General features: G+C 36.6%; 1 protein-coding gene across 1 annotated transcript in view; it reads left to right on the top strand.

The window, feature by feature from the left end:
• Nucleotides 1-26,814, top strand: part of LOC122810550 (C-type mannose receptor 2-like) — a 157,322-nt gene extending 130,508 nt beyond the window's left edge. The window contains exon 5 of the mRNA XM_044082132.1: nt 25,969-26,814. Coding sequence (XP_043938067.1) covers nt 25,969-26,324 — 356 coding nt within the window. The 3' untranslated portion in view covers nt 26,325-26,814. The remainder of the gene's footprint in view (nt 1-25,968) is intronic.
• Nucleotides 26,815-27,047: the final 233 nt, after the last annotated feature.

Genomic DNA, 27,047 nt, shown 5'->3' on the forward strand with positions numbered 1-27,047 from the left:
AAAGGCTTCAAGATTTGTCTTACAGCTAAATACCACATCAGCACTGTCTATTCTCTTCATCTTACTGTCTTCTTTCAAGAGACCTATGCTTAATATACAGAGCATTATAGGGTGAGTTACTATTTAAAGCATTTTATATAGAATGTCCCTGGTGACTTGAGCAAAAGAAGATGCAATGACAATAAAAATAAATGTCAACCTTTCAGTGAAATTAACCTCCTCTCAGTTAAACTCAGCTCATCATTTCATACCTTCAAGAAGGAAATAGATGGCATCGGGGGCACATGCATGTTCTAAAATGTGATCTGAGGCATCAAGCTCTTCAACGTCCAATAGGTCTTGACCTTGTTCATCAGATGTGTGAGCCTATGAAGCCCCAATAAGTGTCAGTTCCTAATCCATTCCTCAACTCTTTAAAGGACAGCATGCAACAATATAATACCATAAGTTGAATCAAAGACCAAAGGTGAACCTCCCAACCCTTCTAAGAGTTTCCCAAAGAGCACAAACATATACACTTGTCTTCAGACCTTAGCCTCATTAGCTAACACAGCCTTTCCTGAAGGGGAAACTCTTTAAACTAGATTCATAGCATCATATGATCATAGGAGGTTACTAGGCTAATGGCCATGGGGCCTTTACAAGCCTAGCCAAGAGTTTATCTCCAAAAAGAAACTTCGGTCAACACCTGTCACCCCCATAAATGAGGGAAACAGGTGGAACCCCTGGGGCAAATTTGTGGTTTCCCATCCACTCATCAAGGTTGCACTTGAAGAGGGTCAGCGAGGTGTTCTGTTTGATATGTACGGTAAGTCTATTCCAGAGATGGGGCAGCCACTGGAAGACAAACCTGTCTCTCCTGCAGGTTTTTTGATGTCGCATATCAGATTCAGACTTTTTGAGTGGGTAATGTGTGAGGAGTTAGACTTACGGATATGAAGCATTTCTAGTAGGTCAGGATCCAAGATTGCCTTGTAGTAAGACACAGATTACCCCTGAGCAATCTGTACGATACCAAACAGAGTGATAGTGATTTGACCTTGTCCACATAGGACAGATGTTGGAGGCCATGGATTCTCTTTGTGAAGTATTTCAGTAGTCTTTCCAGTTGGTGCAGATGTTTGGAGAGGTAAATACCAAATGGGACATTATACTCAATTATTGGTCTAATGAGGGAGGAGTATAGAGAGTTAATAACCTCCTTTTTTCTGGCTGCGATCCTTTTATTTATGAGATGAACCAAGTAAAAGGCTTTTTCTGACCACTATCTCTGCATGATGGTCAAATGTGAGGCTGTTATCAGCCTGATTGCCCAGGTGTCGCAACACAGGCTGAGTGCTTAGGGGGTTGCTGTTGATGTGGTAATCAGTAGAGGTCATGTTTTTACAGAATGGTATGATAATAATTTTTTTGCATTTAGCTTGAGGCCATGAATTTGGCAGCAGTCAATAGTTGCTGTGAGACCCTCTTGCAGTATGTTAACATCATTTGGGGAGCCAATGACAGCACCCATCTTACAGTCATCTGCAAACCTGGTCAGCCACAGGCCTTTTGTCTTTGCCTGGACCTCTGAGAAGTAGATATCAAAGAGTAAGGATCCCAGTACAGATCCCTGGGTAACTCCACTAATGACATTAATATAGAAATCCTTTACTGACAGCCCATCATCTAATCCATGAGCTCACGTCTAACAAAACATTTGTAATTAAACTAATTTTGCTTCCTTGTTAATTGTGCATACTTATTTCCTCATTCAGAAACAATTCATGCATGCATTCTCATGTTTTACCATTTCCAGACTGTATGTTTGCCTGAGGCCCAGGATATGTCTGAAAAGTGTACCTTGGACCAGTTCACATAAAGGAGCATTCATGAATCCACTACAACATGTATAAATCTGTGTACACATAGCAGTCACATTTTGCTATTCTTCAACTGGCCTAACATGCTGCTGCACAGTGCTTTAGCTCAAAGATGTAAAGCACCGTGTGTGGCCGTCCTCATGACCATCCTGAATGCTAATGAGGCAATCCAGGTGAGAAGCATATGCTAATAAGCCATATGATCTCTCCATCTCTCCCACAGAACCACCTCCAAGAAGACATCTACCTGCCAAGCAATTCAAGAAATCACTCAGCCATGTAGTTCAGCATGACCAGCCCCCCACCTTGCTGTGGTATTGAACACTACCAAAAGGCTGTGTTTAGCTACATATCATACCATGCTACTATGATCAAGGGTAGGAGGGGCCACTAGACACCTGAGATAACTCATCAGTGAAGTGTCTTAACAGCACCAGCATCAGTATATTACCAGCAGGATAGGGGAATCACTAGCCACCAGGGATACAGTACACTCAAGTGCCTTTAATGGCACTGACATCAGTATGAGAATCGGGGATGTAAAGAATCACTAGCCACCAGTGATACAGTATAATTAACTTCCTGAACAGCATCAACTTCACTATAGGGATCGGGGGTAGGTTGAAGCTCTAGCCACCAGTGACACAATGTATTTAAATGCCTTAACACCATGAATACCATTACAGGGTTGGAGAGAACAATAACCAACAGAGATACAATATACCTAAGTGTCATAACAGCACCAATATGAGTAAGGGGATTGGGGTAAGGTGAAACACTGAGTTTCTACAACTGTACCATAATAGCACATAAATTGTTATGGTGGTCAAAGGTGTAGGTGCGACAATAGCCACCAGGAAACTAAAGTGTGCCATAACAGCACTTGAACTATGATGGTGAGCAGGGGTAGGGAAACAGGTGGGAAGACATATCAGAGGGACAGTTATAGGGTCTGTGGTGGGTATCTGTGTATGAGTGTGTGTGTGTGTGTGTGTGTGTGTGTGTGTGTGTGTGTGTGTGTGTGTGTGTGTGTGTGTGTGTGTGTGTGTGTGTGTGCATGTGTTTAAATGTGTACTTGTTTGTTTGTGAGTGTGACTATGCAGTTTACTACATTTCAGAGCAGTAACTGTGATTCAGAAACATGCAAATTAATCAATAATGAGGTCTTACATTATTGTGGCTAGCATGTCTCTGAATCATAAAATTCCACATCATAGGTATAATGCCTTTCTAGCCCAGGGTGTACTATTAACAAACAAACACTCAAGCAAATCATTATGAGTTTACATTAAACACTCAAATAAATGTATATATTCTCACACATTTACATTTAGATTTTCCCATAAGGTGGGCACATGCTGCCCCCATAGCTATACTTATCTTTTGCAGATAGCATTTTTGTTGTACAGAAAGTAATTGTGCACATGACAATATAAGTTCATAGGTTCATATGTATAAGTACTAAGCTAGTTGTCCTTGTAGGACATTTTAGGCCTAGCCAATTTTCCTTTCAAAGGAAAGAATCAAACCCTGTATCTTGTGTCTGTGAGGCAAACATCTTAAAAGTTCAAGCACAAAACTATTTCAGGTCCTTCAAGCTTAGCACCTGAAGAAACTTGGAGACACACATAATCAATGGAAGTATATGGTAAAAAGGGAAATCAAATAATTCTACTGTTTTGAATAAGTACCTCAATTCACATAGCTGAAAGCTCTTTCAATATACAAGCTAATTAAAGACAGTTTCCTATTATTACTTTTAGCTATATCTAGCATAGATATTTCTATTTTAATGTTATCATATGTTAACCGGTTAATTATAAACCATGCTTGAGCTTTGCTAATGTTATCGATGATACCTTTTAATCTGGTTGTTAATCCTGATGCAAAAATTCTGTAGACAACATTAATTTAAAAAAGGCCTATATGAAGACACGTGACTTTTTTTCTTTTCATTGCAATAGAGGATTATTTCCAGGATGGTGGAATATTACTTGATTTTTGTATCTACGTAAAGACTTTTTAATCAAAGTGACAATATTAAGCAGAAGAGTTTATAAATTTCAGCTATTAACACATCTAATCCATTTTTACTTTTTTGATGGCTTTGTTGACTTCATTTGTTGAGATTGACTTACTAATAAGTGTTCTTTGCTGCTCATTAAGTTTAACATTAATATTTTTATTTCAGCAATGTTGAAAGTTTCTGTTTTTGTAAATGGATTGCAGATATTATCTGAAAATCTCTATATATCATTCTAATTTCTGTTAGCTAATCTATGCAGTCCTTTAGCGGCATAGCATACATAAGCATTTTTAGTTTTGCTGTATCCATTTATCTTTTGTGTGCCAGAATTTCTTGATATTGTTTTATTAAGTATTTAATAATAGATTATTTATTTTTCTCTCATTATTGGGTTAATTTAGCTTTTTATAATTCCTCCTGTATTGTTAATATTTTGTTGTTCCATTTTCAGACACCATTTAGCTATCTTATCACTAAGGTAAACTATAAGCCATGGTGGTGCAGCGGTAGCGTTGTTGCCTCACAGCAAGAGGTTCTCCCATTCGATTCTTGGCTGGAGTGTGGGGAGTGCCTTCTGTGTGGAATCTACATGTCCTCCCCGCGGTTGGGTGGGCGTTCAAAAGACATGCGTAAATATGCGTGCCTTTGTGGAAGATTGAACATTGAGCTGGCACCTCGGCGTTCATAAAAATCTACTGTCAATCATTAGCGGACCAGAGTTCCGCTGTGGCGACCCCTAACCGGAAAAAAGCTGAAAGACAGGATCACTAAGGTAAACTTTGAGAGAGTCTCTCGTAATACAATTCCTTTAACTACCCAATTATTATTGAAACATAAAAATTCTTATAAATACTCATTTAAATACTTTCTAAATCTTCTGATTTGGTCATGTAAGATGGTATTCTGTATACCAGGTGACAGTTTCTTGAATCCATTACACTAAACTCATAGCAAGTGGATTGTGATCAGATAGTGAGCATGAAATAGTATTAACATTTCTAATTTTATTAATCAGGTCTAGGGATACCTCTATTTTCAAGTTTTGGAATAGGCATAGAGATTAAGGCTATGAACTATAGTTCCTGGAGTACAGTGCTTGATTCCCGCAATGGTCCACTGTGTGACTTTAAGCAAGTCACTTAACCAGACAGTGCTTGGGGCAACTTGGAATTTGGGCTAGGCTCCTTAGTGACCCCCTGGACTGCAAGCCTAGTAATTACCTATGATCCTATATTCTGTCAATATGTAATTGGTTCCCAAAAACATTATAGCAGTGTCTATAAAAAGTGAATTACTTTCTACTTTATCGATTATATCTTTAAGATTGTTAATTTCAGACCATTTATTAAAATGTCTTGCCGAAGCTGTTATTCAGAGTTTTAAGGAAGCACTTGAATCTAATTTATTTATGATACAAATAAATCTCAAGCTATAATAAGAGTGCGTTTTCTATGACTGCAAACATTTCTATTTGTTCCATTGCAATTTTTGCACCCAAGCCTGCTATCTAATAATTATTAGTTAAAATGTAAATCTTATTGTCAAATTTGACAATAATTATAGAATACATTCCTTTAGAATCATTGAATTTGTCAATAATACTAGGAAGAGTTTGGGATTTTCTACCTAGAATACCCATACTTCGTCATTTTTTTCCAAAGAAAGATGATCAGTAGAATTCATCAATGTCCCATGCACATCACGCTGGAACTAATATGATCAGCCAGCTGTGAGTGACAAGCAGCATTGCTAATTGAATATATGAGACTCCAAGCTCCTCTACAATTCAGATGCAGCCGTAGATTAAGGCAACAAAACAGGCTAATGTCTATGCTTGAGGTAAGGTAGAACTTGCCTACACAATGTAAATAAATAAATGAGTGTACACAACCTGAGTTCAGTAAGTCAGTACGCAGGTCAGGTACTACAAGAGATAGGGCAATTTGGAATACATAAAAGCCAGGGGAAGCCTATCAGTACAAGTGTACAAGAAAGGCTAATACAGTTGAATATTGTATTTAGTGAAGTAAAAGATATGTGAGAACTTCACTAGTATTGTCTTATATATGGGGAAAGAAAACACAAGCACCAAATGTTCAAAAGGAAAAATGTGTTGTTTGAATAATCAGGCATGTAACACAAATTTAAAATGTCCATACCTTATATGTATCAAAGCACCACTGCAGGGGATATAGGATAGCATATGCAAAAAAAACTGTGGATCATTTGAGGAAAGTAAGGAACATTTGAACATATTGTCCCTAAAAGTAGTTATAGTGGAAATAATAACAGCTGTGGTAGCAATATGCATGTTGTGAAGGGTAGGAAGTGAGACAGTTAATACATCCCAAATCAATATGTAGTGCAATCCACAAGGATCCGCCCCAGACACAGATCTATCACACTGAACAGAAAGTACATAGAAGATTATGCTGAAACACATTGGTACAGATTTATAAAATGTAACATGAGATGTAACCACACAGGAGATGTGGTGCATGTCATGAAAAATATACTGAGATGGAAATTCTAGAACATGCAAACCATATGGAGGCAATCCAGTCACAGCTGTGTGTATGTGTGTGTATCTATGATATGGTATGCATATGGACATGATTACACATGTGCAAAAGGAAGACCGCTCATGAGAGTTACCTCCTAGGAGAAGTCAGCATAACACGTGTGTCTGATGTCAGTATTATGTAATGCCAACTGCTGCATACACCTTTTTACATTATTATAGGTGACTGTAGTGCAAGGCAGCTGCGCCTATGTAAGCACTATTTTACATGTGTACTACCAGATGCTGCCTCACATACACTCTTAATACAGTATAAAAAAGTACACCTCTGAAAATATTATACTATCATATTCTGAAAACAATGTGTACTGATTTGAGCATTATGCAAGATATCATAATACCTGGATCACAACATGCAACCTACCTCACAGTCAAGTGCAATAGTATCATCAGGTATTAAGTGAACTGTAGAAACTGATAGAGGTTGCATACAACAGGTGTACACTGATCTGCAACAATACTGGTATTCTCCAAACATCACTACTATGGATATTGCATGGCTGTCAACAGAACCATGCTGCTGAAGGCAAATACTTAACAATTTTTGCCACAGAATGATAAGTGACAATAACTATTCCACAACATTGATTACTTACGCTGCTTTGTGCTAAATGTCGTACAATGGAATAAATCATTGTACTGGACATGCTCCCAAGGAATTACAGCAATTACTGGATGAGCAGTCCCTACTCATCCCAAAAGCATAATAGAATATCATAGCACAGGTCCTATGAAACTTTTTGTTATCACTATGTAGCATTACTCACATCAGGATCTATAAAATAAGCCATTTTTGCCTGTAACTTTTATATTGTGAACAAAATACTGAAAGACATGCACTACTGTTCAAGTTTCTCTTGATCTGTGTACTACAATAATGCCATACAATAATTCACATCACAGCTGTCAGACAGCACACAGTTGAAGGGATAACCTGTGCATTGTGTTTGAATCCATATGACTTCCATTAAAGGGAATACAAAACTTGACTTTTCTCATCAGTTTCAATCATCTGTAATAAAACCACACAAGATAGACATTACTGGAATTGAATTACTGCCTATTAAGTCCACACTCTAGAAAGCTGTGTATTAACTGTTTCTGCCACAGAAGACTTACAGTAAAGGTGAGGGCTTAAAATCATTTAAACAAGCTATTAAAGGGAATACAAAACTTGGCCTTTCTCTTGCCATTTGTATGTACTTGTACTAAGTCAAATTGTAAACATACATTCTCCTGGGGAAGCAAATCCTGTCTGTTGAATTCTCTTGCACACTCTGTAATTACATGTTGCCAGTCTTGAACACCTGACTATCTGATTGCGTAGTCGATATAACTGTAAATCAACCACTGTGATGACAGAAGTAATCACATTTAAAATGCAATTAAACAGACACTTGAGGTGGTGACATCAGCAGTGTGTTGAAATGGTTATGCCTCCCTTAAAAAGTGGTATGAGGACTCAAAATCCTTTAACTATATTAGTGTTCACACAAGTGTGATTCAGCCATATCACCATCTTTTGGGTAAGCCAGTTCTGTCTGTTGTTATTATATAACACATATACATTACCATATTTGAATTCCTGCCTATCTAGGTTAATACTCTATAGAGCTGCTTACGAACTGATGATGGCATGGAAGAAATCTTAAGGAGAGACCTCAGAAAGCACAAACTTAAAGGGATGATTTCAGTGTTGTGTTTGAAGGCATATGGTTCATCTAAAATGCATTTGAGTGGTTAAATCCTGTAGCAGGGTAAATGTTGCTGCTATATTGAATTGATCAAATCTCATCGGTTATTGAAGCCATTGCTACCTAATTTCAATTATCAGTTATACAATCACAGTAGTTAGACATTGTTGGATTTGAACTTCTGCCTACTTAAGTCTACACTCTAGAAAAATGTGTATTAACTATTTCTGCCACAGAAGAATTAAAAGTGCAGGTGTCTGACTGCATACACTTCAAAGTCTGACATAATCATTGTTTTTGAATGTGTATGAATCCCCTAAAATGCAGTTTGAGGGCTCAAAATCCTTTAGCCATGTTAGTGTCCACACAAGTGTAAATCAGCCGAATCACTTACTAAGCCAACCCTGGCTGTCACTATTGCTTTATGCAGATACATTATCTGATTTACCCTACCTACATAGGTATGTACTCCACAGAGCCATGTATTAGCCACACATGCAACAGGAGAAGTCTTACTATAAGTATAAAAGAGAGCACACATTTGAAGGGATGACTTCATCACTGTGTTGCAAAGTAGATGTTTAGCTTAAAAGAGAGTGAAAAAGTTGGAGGAGTTATCACCCTGTGTAAATGTTTCCCCTGACTGTAAGTGTACACACTAGATCTGTTGGATAGTGAGACCTACTTGTCACTATAGTCATATACACACTCACCAGCCTTTTCTGGATTCAAACACCTGCCTATCTAAGGCCACAATCTAGAAACATTGCATTAACTGCTGATACCAAAGCTTCCTACAAGTGTGAGACAGAACACATTTGAAGAGATGCCATTATCATTGCCCTGCAAGGCAGATATTTTGCTTAAAATGGAGTGAAAGAGTTGGGAAAACTCTCTTACTGTGTAAATGCTTCTACTGATTGAAAGTGTATGCAGAAAAGCTGTTAGATAAGTCAGTTCTGCCTCTCATTATATTTACACACAGTCCTACTAGTTAGTTAGTGCTGGATTTGAAAGCTTGCATGTTTAAGTCCATAATCTTGAGAATATTATATTAAATGCTAACACCACAAGAGAAGTCTTGCTCAAGTGTGAAGCAGAACAGATTTTAAGGGATGACATCATTATATTGTAAAGTAGATGTTTGGCCTAAAATGGATTGAAACTGTTGGGAAACCCTATCCCCATGTAAATATTTCTCCTTAATGGAAGTGTACATACCAGTTATGTTGGATAAGCCAGTTCTACCTATCACGATATTCACTCACACTCTCACCAGATAGTCATTGCTGGATCTGAACACCTACCTAAGTCAACAATTAAGAGAACTGTGTAGTAGTTGCTCACACCACAGAAGAAGTCACACTGCCAGTATGAAACAAAGCACATTTGAAAGAATTACTTCATCATTGTGTTGCATAGCAGATGTTTGGCGTAAAATGGATTGATTTGTGGGGGACCCCTCTCCCAGTGTAAATGTTTCTCCTAGTAGAACTGTACACAACAGATCTGCTAGATAAACCAGTCCTAATTATCACCATAGTCATACACAGTCACATTAGTTAGTCATTGCTGGATTCAAAAGCCTGCTTATCTAAATCCACAATCTAGAGAACAATGTATTAACTGCCAATGCCACAGGAGACTTCTGGTTACAAATGTCATTCAACACATAGTTGTAGTTTACATGACATATGTTTTGAGTGACTAGCAAGTGTGGTGTGATAGACAAAACATCAATGCTTTGAGTACAACTCACAACATACTGTAGCAATAACTCTTATATCACATCATTCCGGAAATTGCTGTGTTGTGAGTGATATATATGTGTGTGTCATGGTTTACTATAAAAAAATGAAATTGAAACAAAAAAGTATGGAGCATCTAATGTAAATTACAAATTCCCAAATACTAATTAGGCATAAATGTTGAATCTGTTGAATGAATTCAGCAGATTAATTTATAGCAAATATCAAATGTGACATCAGTGTAGCTGCAAACATAAGTTAAACTCCTACACTGGCATTCACGTCTTAGCAGGGAGGCAATCTCCCTACACCCCCCACACCCACTACAAACTATATATTCTAACCCCGAGATCACACTACAGGGAGGAAAGGGAGATATTTCCCAATCCACACTGTACCGTGACCTCTACACATAAAATCGAATACATATTAGTAAATGCACACTTGCATTCGTTGATATCTACACTTGCTCTCCCAACATTCGGCAACACGGAAATCTACCAACTGATGTTCATCATTTCCATGTTCGCTGAACCCACCTTCAACTTTTTAGTAGTAAACCATGTGTCACATTAAGGTGGATTGAGTAGTTATGTGACAGGTGATAGTTACAGATCTCAACCATAGGATTGCCACCCAAGCATTCCTGACTGGTTTTATTTTGCTGTTCACTGAAATGTCTTTGCAATACATGTATGTACAGTCTGCGAGGCAACTACAGACCATGCAAGCAAGCATATACCCTGCATTCATTAATAATACTCTACAACTACATGTCCAATTGTACCACTTCATTGGAACACTCATGGGAGGGTAATGGGTTTTAGGGTCAAAATCATTTACATTGTAGTGTAACTGGGCAGCCTCACAGTGACCCCTCATATCTTGACTACAATAAGCTAGTAAACCATACACACAATTAACACAAGCCACTGACATTACTTTTAGTCTGCCACAATCCCTTACTGTAGTGCACTACTGCCAAGCTCAAATGGCAAACTATTACCAAATGCATAACTATTTTTTGAGTGTTTTAACTTAGAACAGAAAGCAGCAGTGGTCTGTTAGGCTTAATGCAAAGAGTCTCACAATGGAAGATCACAAGTATAGATATTTATGTTTCTGAGCCATTTTTGCCATGCGTGTGTTGTGTTAATGTTTTGTGTATCATCAGTACAGCTCTGTCATGGTGATTACAGTTTTTCTTCTTCTTTCAGCTTTTCCCAGTTAGGGGTCACCATGGTGGATTACCTGTCTGCTCAGGACTGGCAGTAGAGTTTTACAATGTCAAATTGCTAGCCCGGAACCCAACCTTCCACAGAAGGCACACATGCACATGCATGAACACCTAGGGCCAATTTAGAGTGTCCAATCCACCTACAGCATGTCTTTGGGATGTGGGAGAAAACCGGAGCACCCAGAGGGAACCCATGCGACCACAGGGAGGACATGCAAACTCTACACAGAAAGCACCCCAGCCAAGTATCACACCGGAGAGATTCTTGCTGTGAGGTGACAACAGTAAGCGCTGCAACATCGTGGCCACCCTGTCATGGTGATTACAGTAATATGTTCAAAATAGGAAACAAGCAGGGGTAGGATTTTGGTAGACTAAATAGGAATGAACAGGCTACTGGTGTGGGACTAACATATTTATCCAGTAGTTCACAAGGGAAATTGTTATAAGGAAAGAACATGTTAACTAATGCTTGACAAATGATGGATTTGAATACCAGGTCTATATTAGAACACTGAACATTTGAAATGTCGGGTGTTCTAATATCGACCCGTTTTCAGCAAATGCTGAAAATATCAAAGTAACAGGAAACCGAATTCTTTCCTAGGGAAAGAATTCGTTGTCTGTTTCTGTTGCTTCGGTATTTTCAGCTCTCTGGTGGAAAGTTACAGGTTGAGTTCAGGTAAGTCTGCGATTGTGTGGACGTGTGGGTTAGGGCGGGTTAGGTGAGTTAGGGTTAGGGCGCGGGTCAGGTAAGTGTGCGATTGTGTGGACGTGTGGGTTAAGGCGGGTTAGGCGAGTTAGGGTTAGGGCACCAGTGAGGTGACTGTACGATAGTGATGGACCTTAGGGTTAGGGTTTAGGTTAAGGTAAGTGGATAGTTAGTGGTGTTTGTAAAGTATAGTGTAGGGTTAGGTGTTAGAGTTTAGGTGTATGTGTGTGGATTGCTGTTTGTTTGGTGTGCTTGTGTTGTGTGTATGTGTTTTGGAACAGCGATTTTTTTCCCCTAGGAAAAAATTTGCTGTTCCGAATGTTCAATGTTTTTTTTTCAATTGCTAGGGTTCGATATTAGAACACTCGACATTTCAAATGTTTGGTGTTCTAATATAGACCCTGGAATACCCACCAATCTTCAGCAGTACTCTTTAGACCTGAGCATTATCTGAACACACCACAAAGGAAGTCATATTCCAGCTAGTATAACCCATGCATTTGAAGGATATTGAGGAAAAGTATGTAGAAATGCAGTATGAGAACTGAAACATCTCATATTGTGCACATTAAACTCTGAAGCCTGTTATACATATAACTGTCTTCTCATAGTGCAATCAGTAATGCTTTCTGTTGTGCAGATAAGCTAAGCATGATAGCACAAGGAGTATCATATCAATGCAGCTGAATGAACATGTATCGGTTTTTGCCACGGGACATGAACTATCATTTAACATCAATTTACTTTGCTACACAATGACAAGAACTGAACACCTGCTGATGAAATACATAGTTTAGTTTTTGGCTATTTCTGGCCATGTGTGTGGTGTATAAAGCTATTTACTGATCAGCTTAAATGTATGCAATGGAGTTGATAGGACAGAGGTGAAAATGGAGAGCAAGCAGAGGGTAGGACACTGGGGGGAGAATAAAAGAAAATGCAGGATGGTGGTGTGAGAGTACCATAGCTATTCACTTCTTCACAAACTAACACTGTATTTGCACAAAGAATCTGAGGAATTTTGAAAGTCACAACATACAGGGTGTGTTACAACAACTCAAGTATGTTGTATGGTCAGTTTGAGAAAAATCAGGGGTGTCATAAATGTACATATGCAAAGTGGAGAGCTATACGTGGGGCTTTTTTATTTTGGGACAGCTGCCCTTTTCATTTTTCTTTTGGAGGGAGAGGAATGTTGGTGGATCTATTTAGAAATAAGAGGGGGTAGGTATGTAAGATAGGTTAGATAAATTAGATAGCAGGTTAGGTAGGTTAAATAGCAGGTGCCTTTATACAGGACAAACAAGACAGGCAGGGACTTTGAGGGCACATCCCCATCCAGTATGAGTACAATGGAAATGTAGTCTTCACCCGCTAAACGGTCTCCATTTCTCCTGTTCTAGACACATTGTACAGTGCCAGATGGGTTAGCAATTTGACTATTCACTGCAGGATTCATTCTATTCTGCTACTCCTGGCACCAATGTCCATATTCATGATTTCCTCCACCAGTCCTCTCAGATCCTGTCACTACCTATAGGCACAACTCCTAGTGGGTATCAGTGCACCAACCCCCAGGGCAGAACTACCTGACACAGGTGGTGCAGGTAGCGCAGGATTTGTGGGGGCAACACAGGCAGGTTGTAACCTAGAAATCCTGCATGCCTGTGCTGCCTGTTTTGGTGCCATCATAGCTACAATATAGGTGCAGCCACCTGTGGAGGGATGGTGGTCTGAGCCCCAGTAACTGGAGTCACTCCCCATGCTTTGGTCATTCATGTTGCAGTAGGTATTATAGTCCAAATGTCATTAAAGAAAAAGGTAAATAAAAAGAGAGAGAGAGAGAAAGAGAGAGAGAGATGATGGGGAGAACCAACACAGAAAATTTTCATAAATATAATATAGTTGTAATATATATCAGTTCATTCATAACTATATAGATTTGTCACACCCACATGTGTATGTGAAGCCATACTAGTGTGTTAAAGGAAACATTAAGCTCATCAATATTATATACATTATGTAAATAGTGTGACTATTGGACATCGGCTGTCTGCATTATAACTCATAACATGTCCATGTAAAGTGAGTAAAATGTTATCCTAAATTACTGAGGGCATAATAATAATAATAAATATCAACTAATAATTGCTAATTGCTTCTGCTTGGATTTAAACCTGCAGACATCAACATTTACTGAAATATTGGCTAATGCAATTTAAAATCTATTTGTGCTGGTATGTACAATTTGTATATGTAGAGTATGCATACTTATGAATTAATATGTCAAGCAATTATGGACTAATATCCATAGAAATTATTGAAAATCACTGCTATTATGAAATGTCTATCAATCATAACTGAGTCATAATTTCCTTTCCCTCTCTGAGGTATTGTAGCCTATTTTGTTGTACTTCCCAATTTCCTTCAATCTCTACAGAAGCTATACAGAACCGACAAAGAAAATTCATGAACGCGTATTTGTGATGACAAGTCATGATATTGTATTGCCTGTAATGGACCACTATACTTACTCAACTCATGGTTTGTGGGTCTGATGATATTCCTCCCATCACTGAAATCCTGCTTATGCCTTCTCAAGTCACAATAATGGTGGTAGCATTGTTTGCCTATATGTGGGATGCCAGCTGCACTTGTGACAGCCTTGGCTAAGCTTTTACAAGCTTCAACCTTGAACTGTGACCCGGTAGTTATCCTGTATCAGCCTTCTGCTATAACATTTAATGAGGAGTCCAGCAAAAATCTGGAACTTATCCTTACACCGCCACTGTGTTCTCTAAATGGAGCTCTACCATCACCATCATCTGGCATGTCTTCTCAAAGATATCAGGAAAAAAGCAGGGAATTGACACTAAATGCAGATCACATAAGTGCCATCGTGTGCATAACAAAAGACTTGCTAGACAATTGCATTTGTTTGACAGTAAGCACAGAAATGGAATGGAACTGAAGGAAATGTGAGTATGATTTCTTCAATGTCTGCTATACGTGAAAAACCCATGTCAGTAAGACTTGGCCACGTATGCTAATCAGTATATAAACAAATTCTCCACAGTGACTCCAGCAACTGGTGGTCAATGTTGATAGCACAACAACATTTATAATTATATATTGTCACCTCTGGGCATGTTCTCTGGAATGGCTGATAGCATGCATGACAAGAACATTGTCACAAACAGATATGACATGAACATCTCCATGATGTTGTCATTTGCTGTTGTCAACTTGTCCTTATGTAAATTTTGTTGAAGTAATACACAGTGCCTCTGCGGCACATAACATGTTATCAACTGTGAGTCATAGCATCTTGGCATCCATGACAAAAAGGAACATGAACTTCTTTATTCTATGCATTAACTACTAATGCCATTGGAGAACTGCCATTACAAGGGTGTAAGTTGAGTTATACCATTTTGAAAAGGACTGGATATAGACCTACTTCTAACAATCCTATAATGGTTACACTTTCAGGTTTTCATTTATTGGAGGAATATTTTGAAACAAATATGTTTCCATTGCATTGATTTTTGTAATATATTCAATGGTAACTGACATATGATGTGGCCAAATGTATTTACTCAGCCAAAGGCAAAGTCTTAGCTCATGCACAATTATTTTCTGAGTTTTTATCATTGGACGTGAAGAGCCTATTCCTTACCATCATTCCTGCACAGTGACAATGTTCTATGCAAACTGTCACACAAAGAATAAGAAGCACTTTTAGAACTGCTGACTTTATGTGGTGATATATTATTTTCATTGACAAAATGATGCATTTATTGCAGAACGCATATAGCAATGGGTCATAGAAAGTTTACAGGAGGTTATATTCTCCATAGTGTATATCAGTACAATGTACACTTGGGATAAAGAAAAATATATTCCACTGGGGCCATGGTTATCAATATGTTTAAAGCTGTGTTATTGTGGTCTTCATGTTTCTTTAATTCATTATCTTGTTAATTTTACTACTTCATATTTTTGCTCATGAATTATTCTTCAAAGCATGTAAATTGAACAAGTTTTTAGTGTAATTAGTGATATGAGTACTGCAGTTGAGACAGATCCAGATCATATTTTTGTTTTATGAAAAGTCATAACACATATTTATATTGCAACATTCACCGTTTAAATTGCATGTGCAGTTCAACTTAATATACAGAAAAAAAAGATTGCATGTGTATTATGCCTCATAAAGGTAAACTATCCCTAAAGTGGATTCAAACCTTAGCCTGCTTAAGTTGTTAGTCATAACATACTTCATTAACATGTTGAGCCATTAAGAAAGTTAGATAGCTGTACTTTCTGAATTCAGTACAGATCAAAGTGCTGACTAGTATGTGGTACTGCCAGTCTCATTTGCATGACTGACGGCTAAATATTTGCACATGCAAAACTAAATTTTGAGTTTTTGCCACAGGAAATGAACTCTCATTCATGGAAGGGTATAGCTGGGTTCCAACACAAAATGCCAACAATTGCACAGAGAATGAAGCTAAAAAAATTAACCTTAAATCTGTGATGATCTATCAACTTTGTAACCTTATGCAAGTAAACTGTTCACAGTAACAATCCCTACTTTCACAGAGATGGTAACTCCACTAGATTTAAAAACTGTACGTATGGCATTATAATGAAATATTGATATGATGAAGAAGTAGTGCCACCTGAACAATTCCAAAGATAGAGAAAGTGAAGCACATGTGCTTAACATTGTTTTTCTGACAGCTAAATGTACTATGCACTATATCACACAGTTGACATTTTTCCTGTCACAGTACAGCTGTGAATGTGATGCTTGCAGAAGTGAGAATAGTAAAAGCATGATAGGTTGCAAACAGATGTCTTCAACAGAAGATTTTCTGATTTCCTTTTGTTCATTATAAAAGCATTGCACCATGAATGTATTACATTTTGCCATGAGTATGATGTGTCTATTTCCTATATGTCTAAGTTGAATATATGCTATGAGTTACAGCCATTTTGCTGTCAGAGATACCTAATCTGCTTGCAAAATGATAACTAAAGAGTGTACCAAGGTTCTCTCCCAAGTCCATAAATGCCACTTAAACCTTCTCAACAAGGCTTTTCTCTCCTTCACACCTTCAATAAGTGGAATTATTCTTAGCAAAAAAGCTAAACCATTCACTAATGAGGCATAACAACTCATAGTTGCAAGGCATTATCTTACTAAAGGTCTTAATACTTTCTCTTATGCTGCTCGTGTGTGTGCACATCATCTTGTAGGTGCTAACACCATGATTTCTTTTCCAACACATTGAGCAATTGGAGTGTCTCAGGAATGATAATGAGTTGTGACCTACTTAACAAATTTAACATGCCCAGGTGGTTTTATCTAGACCATATAAGCAGGATGTGGAGCTATAGCACTAACGAGGGAAACCTACCTTGTTTCCCATATCCTGCTAAAACAAATGGTGAAAACAGTTTTGATTGTGAATACAGAGGCTACTGTTGAATTTTCAAGGTACGTATTGTTCAATAGCTGTAGTTGTTTCTTTTAGTTTGTTGATAAATAATTGCAATGTGGGCTGTATCTCTGCATGGTTTCAATGATTCTGTTGAAATCATCTGATATGTATTTCACGAGGGTCGTGAAACATACACATATTCATGTGCATAGAGATTTATAGTATTATTGTAACCAATGCTCAAAAGTTGAGTTGTTAACTGACTTGAATGAGTTATGTATGTTTTTTTTACATTGCTTTTTTCTGATTAGTAGGTGTACATTCCTTCATGTGATACTGATTGTTTTCTTCTGTGGTTAATACAATTTTTTTGTGGGGGGAGGTCGCATATGGTATAATACAGTGCTTATATCACTATTTGCACAGTTTTGTTTCTCTGATATTACTTACTGACTGCATACTTATATTCATCCTGTACCATAAGTATGCCTGTCTACAACAGCCCCCGGGTTTGTTATAGATATAGCAGTTATCGTTATGATATTCACGTATAGGAATATTGATTTCGGTTTGCTGATTAATCCTATTTATGTATTGTTCATTTTCTTAATGACTGGTTGATCATACCCATTTGCAACTGTCCCTGACAACACCCTAGCCTGTTGAATATACAGACTAATAATTGTTACAGCAACTCATAACATTTTTCACAATTTCTCTGTGGTTGTATTCCAGCATCTGTTGAAATTCAGAGCTTAGAACAGTGCAAAATATTTGTGTTTGTGGTATACATTTCTTAATCACCCTGCTATGCTTTGTGCTTCAATAGAATGTACTTTGGCTATTTATACACTCATTGGCATATTAAGCTGCTAACCCTTGTTTTCTAGCCTGCTGTGACATGTACTTATGTTTCCTGGATTGCAAACAGATAGGCCATTATTGTTAGTCATGCAAACAAGCTTACTGTGACATGCACATGTTAATTAATCCTGGTCTCTGCAGTCTTTCTTATCAAGTATAATTCTATATCTCAGGTATATAAGTGTCAGTTAGTCATAAGTGATTACTACATATATACATAATTAGATTTGGATGTTACTAATCAATAATGGATTATATTATACAAATCAAGTACTTTACTGCTTCCTTTTTTATCCATATATCAAGGATATACTGTCCTTATTTAATACACATGCACTTAATTTTGTGGGATGCTTCCTGTCTTGAATGATTTTTATTTCCCTGGCTAAATATATGATTATGCTGTAAAGATATAAGAATAATGGTTAGGTTGTCTTTTAGTTTTGGGGGTTTCATTTTTGTTTTCCAACTGTTTTGTTTTTCTTCAACTTGTCTTTTGAGAAAAGTAATGTTCCAGTCTATAGCTTTAGAAACACTTAGTACTTTTTTGCTGTTGTAGGTATACTGTTTATCCTACAATGTCTCAACGATTTTTTTGTTCCTTGTGGTAAAACAACACAGTTTTACTCTTGTTGGAAGTAACAAATTAACCTTAACAACATTCTTTTTAAAACATTTTATTAAAGGTAGACTAGTTTTCCTTTTACTTGTTATCTTCAACGAGTAGACATTGTCAAACCTAACCATGTTTTCTCTAATTTTAAGTGGAAGATTGGACACATTGTTCTTAATATTAAATCTTTTTCCAGACTAAACATGAATTTCACAATTATGGAATGAAGAGTGTCTTTGTCTTCACAAAGTTTGGTACCAGAGACTTGTGGACCCTCTCAATGCTAAAGAAAGATTTTATTAGAATACAAATGAGTTTATACCCTGAATTCAAGGCTATCATCAAAATAAAAACATGTATGTCTCATTTATTATTAATAAAGAAATAAAAGATGGATGTCAACTATCCTAATTGACATTTACTTTAGCTGTTGAGTCTCTTGCAAATACAATTAGAAACAACTGAAAAATAGGAGGATTGAAGATTTCAGGTAATTATCAATCCAAAATCCAGCTCTTTGCCAATGAGGTCTTACTGACTATAGGAAATATAGCTAGCCATATTCAAGAAATATATAATGAAATCAAAACATATGAATCTATATCATCGAAATTTAGAAGCAAAAAAAAATACAAATCTGTCATAATAAACCAATAGCATGTTGGTTTAAACCATCATTAAAAGTGATGTATAAATTTAATTGGGACAAAGATTAAATAAATTACTTAGGAATCAAGGTTTATCCCAAAGTAAATTTACTCACTAAAATAACTATCTTATACAAGAAGTGTCACAGTCCTCAGTAAGACTGGCTTCACCATTAGAGAAACAGTGAGCTAGAAAGTCTAAATTAGCCCTACCCTGCTTTCTCTCTTTCCTACAGTGATTTTACTAGAAACGAAACACAGAGTGATCCATCATGTTTACTCCAATTACTTTCCTCTACTCCACCTAATACTTAGATGATGGGGTCAAGGCATATCTCTCAACTGTCTCTGATTTTGCCTCATATTTTTGCCCTACCCCTTTTAAAATTATCTTTGGACCTATAGAGATAGATGTTAGCAATGGTGTGCTACATAGATAATTCTGGTGAGTTGCTACCTGCATATCCATTTGCAATCCATACCAGAAGTACCCACTGGATCTCTCTAGCAATATTACACCTAGAGACTTCCTAAAAGGTAGAAGGTACTTCCTGGAAGGGCTAAACTTTATCCTGCCAAGCAATGCCTAACATAGTGAGAAAACTACCAATCTTGGGGTAAGATCTAACACAATTCCCAAGCTACTTATCCAAGTACAAATGGCTGTTCATTTTATATTGATTTTATAGTAGATGGAAAAGGGAAACAGTAGGGCAAAAGGATCATTGATCTCCTCAAAAAGCATGAATTTTTAAGATTTTATCAGTTGTAGGTATATGCATGTGCATTCCTTTAACAACAAGCCCTGAATCAGTTCTGTAATTGCATATCCCTATGACATAAGTTGAAAGCTGTCCTATTTAACTGTTACTCCAGTACAGCCATACTTTGGTATGGCACTCAAGTAGCAGGCCATCTCCACAGATGGTATATCAAACTGTATCCACAGAGCCAAAACAACTCTTCCCAATGTGTCAGGTACAGAGATCACACTGCATAACCATCCAAGATGAAAAAATGGATGTGATCTAATTTTAAGGATAAACTGTAAATGCAAAGGAATACTTATATTAATTGATATTTCAACAAGGTAGGGAAAGAAGCTTTGGGCTCATTTGAACATTTGAAAAGGAAGGTTAGACTAAGACAAACATTTTTTTTGAAAATTATTGCAGTTTGAGTATTTCGTTATTCATTCACCACAAAAAGAAGTTCTACCTTTCCACTTTCCCACCTTACATTGTGCTAATTCAAGCCCTTGCCTACCCTTGCCCCTAACCCAACCCTGCACATTAGAGTGGCCAACACATCTTCACTAACAGAGCAACAATAAAGACAATTTTTTCCCCTTTAACCTTTCAGTAAAGTAACGTTTTCATGTTCCATTCAATTTTTTATTTGTAGTGTTATGAGTTTTTGATGAAAGCTATGTTTGATGTTATTTTTAGATTAAGAATGACACAACACTTTGTGTGCACAGCTACACACAGATACAGACACACACACGCACGCGCACACATGTGTGTATACAGATTATATATATGTACTTATGCATGTGCACTGGTAGATGTGTATGTACTGTAGCAATTTGCTATGCTTGCAGCAACAAAAACTGTCTCTGGAACCAAATTTTCAGTTTTACGTTGAACTTTATTTTCAAGGATGAACATAAAATTACTTTCTTGAAAAATAATAAGCAGTAACAGAAAAGAAACTCAGTGACAACATGGACTGCCAGTCTGTTTCAACAAATACCTTTCTTGCAAATGTTCTTGAAAGTGCCAAGTCCATAATAATCCAGTCTGGTTACAACAGCACACATAGATTCATTCTTTTGTTCAGCTCAATATTGTTCAATGCAGGATCTTTTCCAGTCAACGCATTTTTCGTATTCCTTCATTTTGCTTAACCAGTGCTTTCCAAAAGATAGCTGGTAAACAAATCAGTTCTTAGAGATATCAATGTTTTCCCTTCAACGCACTTTCCCATAAATTCAAAAAGAACTCTGTTAGTTTCTCCTTCACTGGACAACCTTTCTTCTCTCTTTTTTCAGGTATCAGAAACATCTTTAAGATGGCCTTCATTCTTCACACACGCCTACCTTGAGATTCCTTGTCAGAACCATCTCTAGACCAAGATGTAAGGAATTCAACTCCTTCAAGATGTACTGGCCAAGACATACTTCTAAAGATGGCTGCTCTTCATTAGTTGTCAAGGACAGTTGTCTCTCATCCGTTTACCTGCCTGCTTCAGACTTAGAAGCTCTGTATTTCTTTTTTAATGGCATACCTTCTGGTAAGGGCAATGTTACCCAGAGTATACATAACAGACACAGCATCATTATAAGCAGTTAAATTCAGAAGCTCAATAGTAACTATGCCACATGCCACGCCCCCCCTCCATCAGACTACAATATCTTGTTGTAACTCTTTCAGATAGGACATAAGCATGAGACAGACCATCTACATTCAACTGACTGCTGTCTGGATTATGCTGAATTTTAAAATTCTAGCTCAGAGGGCCAAAACCCAAACGGAGAACTATGGTCACTATCTTTGTAACTTTGGAACCATTTTAGAGGTGCATGGTTAATAATTAAAATAAATTCCCTCCCCAATAAATAGTTACTATAAGTGGTAAAGGCTCATTTTATGGTTAAGCATTCGCTCTCTCTTTATAGGCAAATACTGTCTGCCAGCATTAATTGGCTTTCTACTTGTATAACAGATTGGATACTCATTCTTATCTACAGTCTGAAAAAGACTGTGCCTATCCCTACCTTAAAGGCATTTGACTACAATAAAAATTGTTTGTAAAGTCTGGTGCTGGTAGTACTGATTCTGAACACTGTGTGATTTTTTACAGGGTCTATATTAGCATATCGACAGGGCTGTTCATCAAATGCCCTTATGTCGACACATATAAAACAAAATCCCAAAATCTTGAACGGCCACAATAGTAATTTTTTTCCCAGGGAAAAAAAATCACTGTGCCAGCAGCAAACAAATCAAACCAACAGACAATATAAAGTGGGAGGCTTCACCCCCCCCACACCCCCTACTTAAATATACCAACTCCAAGATTGCACTACAGTGGAAGTAAATGGCAAATTCCCGACAATGGCCCAGTGATTTTTTTTTTCCCCGGGGGAAAAAAATCACTATTGTGGCCATTCGAGATTTTGGCATTTAGTTTTATATGTGTTGATGTGAGGGTGTTTTATGAACAGCCCTGTCGACATGCTAATATAGACCCTTTTTTACATGCCACCTCTAAAATGTTCAAGCCATTTAAGATTCTCTGCAACAAAAAGAGTTGATTGCTAACCCAGTTAAGTGCAGGTTAACCATGGTAGAAGACAATTTTCTGGTATATGTAATAGGCTGAGTAATCAATCAATCTTGTTGTAAGGGATCTAAAGTGACTTGAACATTATGGAGATGGTTTTCCTATTCAAAGAGAATATTACATCATCCAGGTAGGCTGCTGAATATCAACTTTGCAATATAAGAATCTTTTTTTTTTAATTTAATGATATTTTATTTCACGAAACACATTTTTCAATAGAGGTCGTCTTTGTTTTCCATCTGTATTAAATGACAGTAGAATACTTCTGTCTAACTGAATAAGTATATTATAAACAGAACTTTTCATCCTTCAGTAACTTATTTTGTTCAGTATCTAAGAATCTTGTCCATCAGCCTTCTGTTTCTATCTTAATCAACCACTCTATTACTGAAAGCTGTTTCTTACCTCTAGAAAAAAAACTACATTTTTTTTTATTTCCAAAGGTGGCAATTCAACTAATTTAAACAATTATAGGCACATTGCCATCCTTTCTCCATTATCAAAAGTTCTTCATACATGCATTCAACATCAACTTCCCTGCCATCATCAACCATAACAAAAATGCAAGTAATCATGCATCTTCAGTATTTGTTGGCCTGTCCTGACTCTTTGATAAAGTTCTCTTCTTTATGACTAGACACATCCTCTCTCTATCCCCCTTTCTCATGATTTTGAAATCTAGCTATTTAGTACACAACAGGCAGTCAAATGGAACTGGCATCTCCACTTTCATTCCTATATCTGTGAGCATACCCCAAGGATCTATCCTAGCTCCACTTTTGTTCAACATCTTCATAAATGAGCTACATAAAACCAGCTAACACTGCACTATCATTTAGTATACAGATGACTGTACACTTATCTGTACTGTCATGTCTCTAGAAAACTACAACACCTAAATCTGAAGTCCTTCCTTTCTGTTGATGCATGACTCAGTGACCACAAAGTCCTACTAAATCCAAAAAGAAACAAAAAAAAAAAGAATCTTGTTTACACACAAACCATACAAAGATCTGAGATCCCTTTTTTCCTTTTTATCTTCAAACAAAACTGCAATAGAAAAATTACCGCATAAACTCCTAGGGGTTACAATTGATGAAAATATGACATTTGATTACCACATAAAAGAAGATTTACTTTTATCGGAATTCTGAACTGAAGTATGACTGTAGCCTTTCTTCTATAAAAAGAAGTACTGGTTTCTCCCCTTCATGTACTTCATTTTCTAAAAAAAAATACTTTTTTTCTTCCATGGGTAGTGGTAATGTTTCCTTATCTACTCCAGTCTTTACTTTGCTTTTTTTAACTGCATAACCCTTCTGTTTCTGACTGGCTGTCAGCATTGGTATAGCAGGGAGATGTTTAAGACTCTGAGCAAGTTCCCCTTTCTATGTTCCTTCAGTATGAGATTCATATGTATAGTTTGCTTTTGCTCCATTTTTCTGCCTACTTCCTTTAGTGTATTCTTAACTATGGAGTCTTCCCATTCATTCCCTCATGAAACATTTTTGGTAAGACTCAGCAACAGATTTATATATCCCTTTTATCTACATCTAAAACGTAGTTCATTTTGTATCATTTAGCCCTAAACCCTTTCCCTTAAATGGGGCTATATATTTTTGGAAATATATTTAGTTGAATTATCCCAGCTCACTTCTCCATAGCTGTTTGAATTGGGGAAAGTCTTGGCCAATTATCTCACCATGTGTTAAATTAAGCGCTAGAGTTAGTAGCTGTAAAACTTTGCCTAAAAAGATTTACATTTCTTCTTGTGCTATAGGGTATGCCCTTTTGCCTCTATATATGTATACTAAATTTATTTTTTTCTGTTTATTAACATAATTTGTGTTTGTAAACATATTGTGATCTAATTAATATAATCATGCTCCCTGAGTCCAGCAATCCTTGCATCTTTTTTCCTTTCATCACAATATTATATTTACCATGTTTAGAAACACCATCCACTGCAAAATGACATTCTCAATGGATATACAGTGTCATGGGCAAACACATCAAATGGAATGCAGTTGAAGAAGAATGAGCAGGAGACTGGTGTTTTTTGCAAAATCACCAAACAATAGAGAAAAGGGAATTTTCTCTTTTCTCTGATATTATGCAATTTTGGAGGTGGTATATTTAGGTTAGCAAGGGTGTTTGGGATCCCATCCTCCATGTAGGGCAGGGGTGCTGGCAGGCAGGCTTGTCCACCTGCAGAAACACTCATTGTGTTTATTTATTTATTTATTTATTTATTAATGTGTATATGTATGTATATATGTATTTATTTTCAGTGTGTCCATTTTTCATTCAGTTATTTTATGGACTTTGGGCAATGTGAGCTTTGGCACTGTGTCATGAGCTCATTTGGTCTAAAACATATTTCATCAAAAACAAAAAATTATAAATGACTGAATTCACATTTGATATAAAAGTGAGTAAATCTATAAAAAAAATCACTGATGGCATGCTTTTGGATCATAGAATTACAATGCAAATTATTGTTGTTCAACAATTGTACAATGCTAATGCTCACAGTTATCTTATACTTCTATCTCTTAAGTTTGTGTTTGTGTACTCCTTAAGAAAAAGTTTTTTTGTAGTATATTTAGTGTATATGATATTTTCTTTGAAATGTGCTTTGGTGATTTGAGTTTTCAATTAAAGATGTTTTTGGATCAGTTGAGATTTTTTATATCTATAATATATATATATATATATATATATATATATATATATATATATATATATATATATATATATATACATACATACATATATATGTGCACCACGTGTGTGTTTTATATATATATATATATATATATATATATATATATATATATATATATATATATATATATATATATATATATTTATTAAACAACTGGAATCATCCAGAAGCGGCTACAGATAAAAGTCACTGAGAAACAAGGATCAGAGTACACAAGTACACAATGGAAGTCAAGGATCAATCAATATACCTACTTGTAAGAGAAGTGTTTTGAAAATGTCATACTTCACTGATTTGCTAGCATTTTTGTTTTACAAAGCTTTACTTTGTAGAAAAGGTGTTCTGCTTTTCATATGTACACAGCCATATTTTACAGTTCTAATGCCTTCTGAGGTTATATTGCATATAGGGAGAAGTGGTCAAGAAAGTGTTAACTGATATCTCCTTTCTTTCAGAGGTGGAATATTATCTGATAAAGGAAAAAATGACATTTATGGAAGCTTTGTTCTACTGCAGAGAACACTTCACTGACATTGTGAGTATGCCTCACATTGATGCACAGATGCAGGTGGCAGACTTTGCCAGTAATGCCAGTGGAGATGGGGTGTGGATTGGATTACACAAGGACCAGATTTCTGGCCAGTGGGTCTGGATGAATAAAGATCCATTTTACTACTTCAATTGGGATGTAACATTGACAGATGCACCAGATCGTTGTATGGTGATGAAAACAGACAATTTCAATTGGACTGACAGTTGTTGTTCCAACAGCTACGAGTTCATCTGTTACAATAAATCCTCATCATACTAAAGCAGAGCTTTTGACATCACTTGAATCTCAATTGACATCAGCTGAATAAGCACTTCATTTACACAAAATAGTAACAAGTTAACAGATATTATTTGTAACATATTTAAAATGCATAGATCTGGAAAATATTAAAGAAGCAAGTCAAGATATATGCCTTGGGGGTACATGATATTTGGAAGAAGCACATTTTGTTGAATCAGTGTGCATTAATTCATATGGCTGAACCCTCATTAGGTTGAATACTCTTTTAAATGAAATATTATTTTCTACATGTATTCTGTAGATAATCATATTTATATTAGACATAAACATGTAAACTATTCAAAGGATGTAAGTGTTTTTGCAGGGGGAAGATTATGCCTACCTACCCCTCTATGATCCTACACATTAGATATAACTGTCATAGCTGACATGTAGCTCAGAGTACTTTGGAAAAATAGTAAATATTTGTTTAATAATTTAATTAAATTTTTGCATGCACCTTCATTACAATGTGGCATTCTTTTTTATTTATGTAACTTAGGGCTTTCTTCTTATTGTTTGCCATGTTCAGATGTATCTCAAAATTCAATAAAGATAAAAAATGACAAAAAAACAGCCGTCATATGGTTGTCAAGGCTATATGTTTTAGTGATAAATGACATTTTAAGCAAGTTTCATTGGCTCATGACATAAGCACGAATAATAAATGCAAGTCTACAACATTCTTTATTTATTTATATT

This window comes from Protopterus annectens, chromosome 9.part0 (genome assembly GCF_019279795.1).
Source record: "Protopterus annectens isolate FY-2018-M chromosome 9.part0, PAN1.0, whole genome shotgun sequence".
Lineage (NCBI taxonomy): Eukaryota > Metazoa > Chordata > Ceratodontiformes > Protopteridae > Protopterus > Protopterus annectens.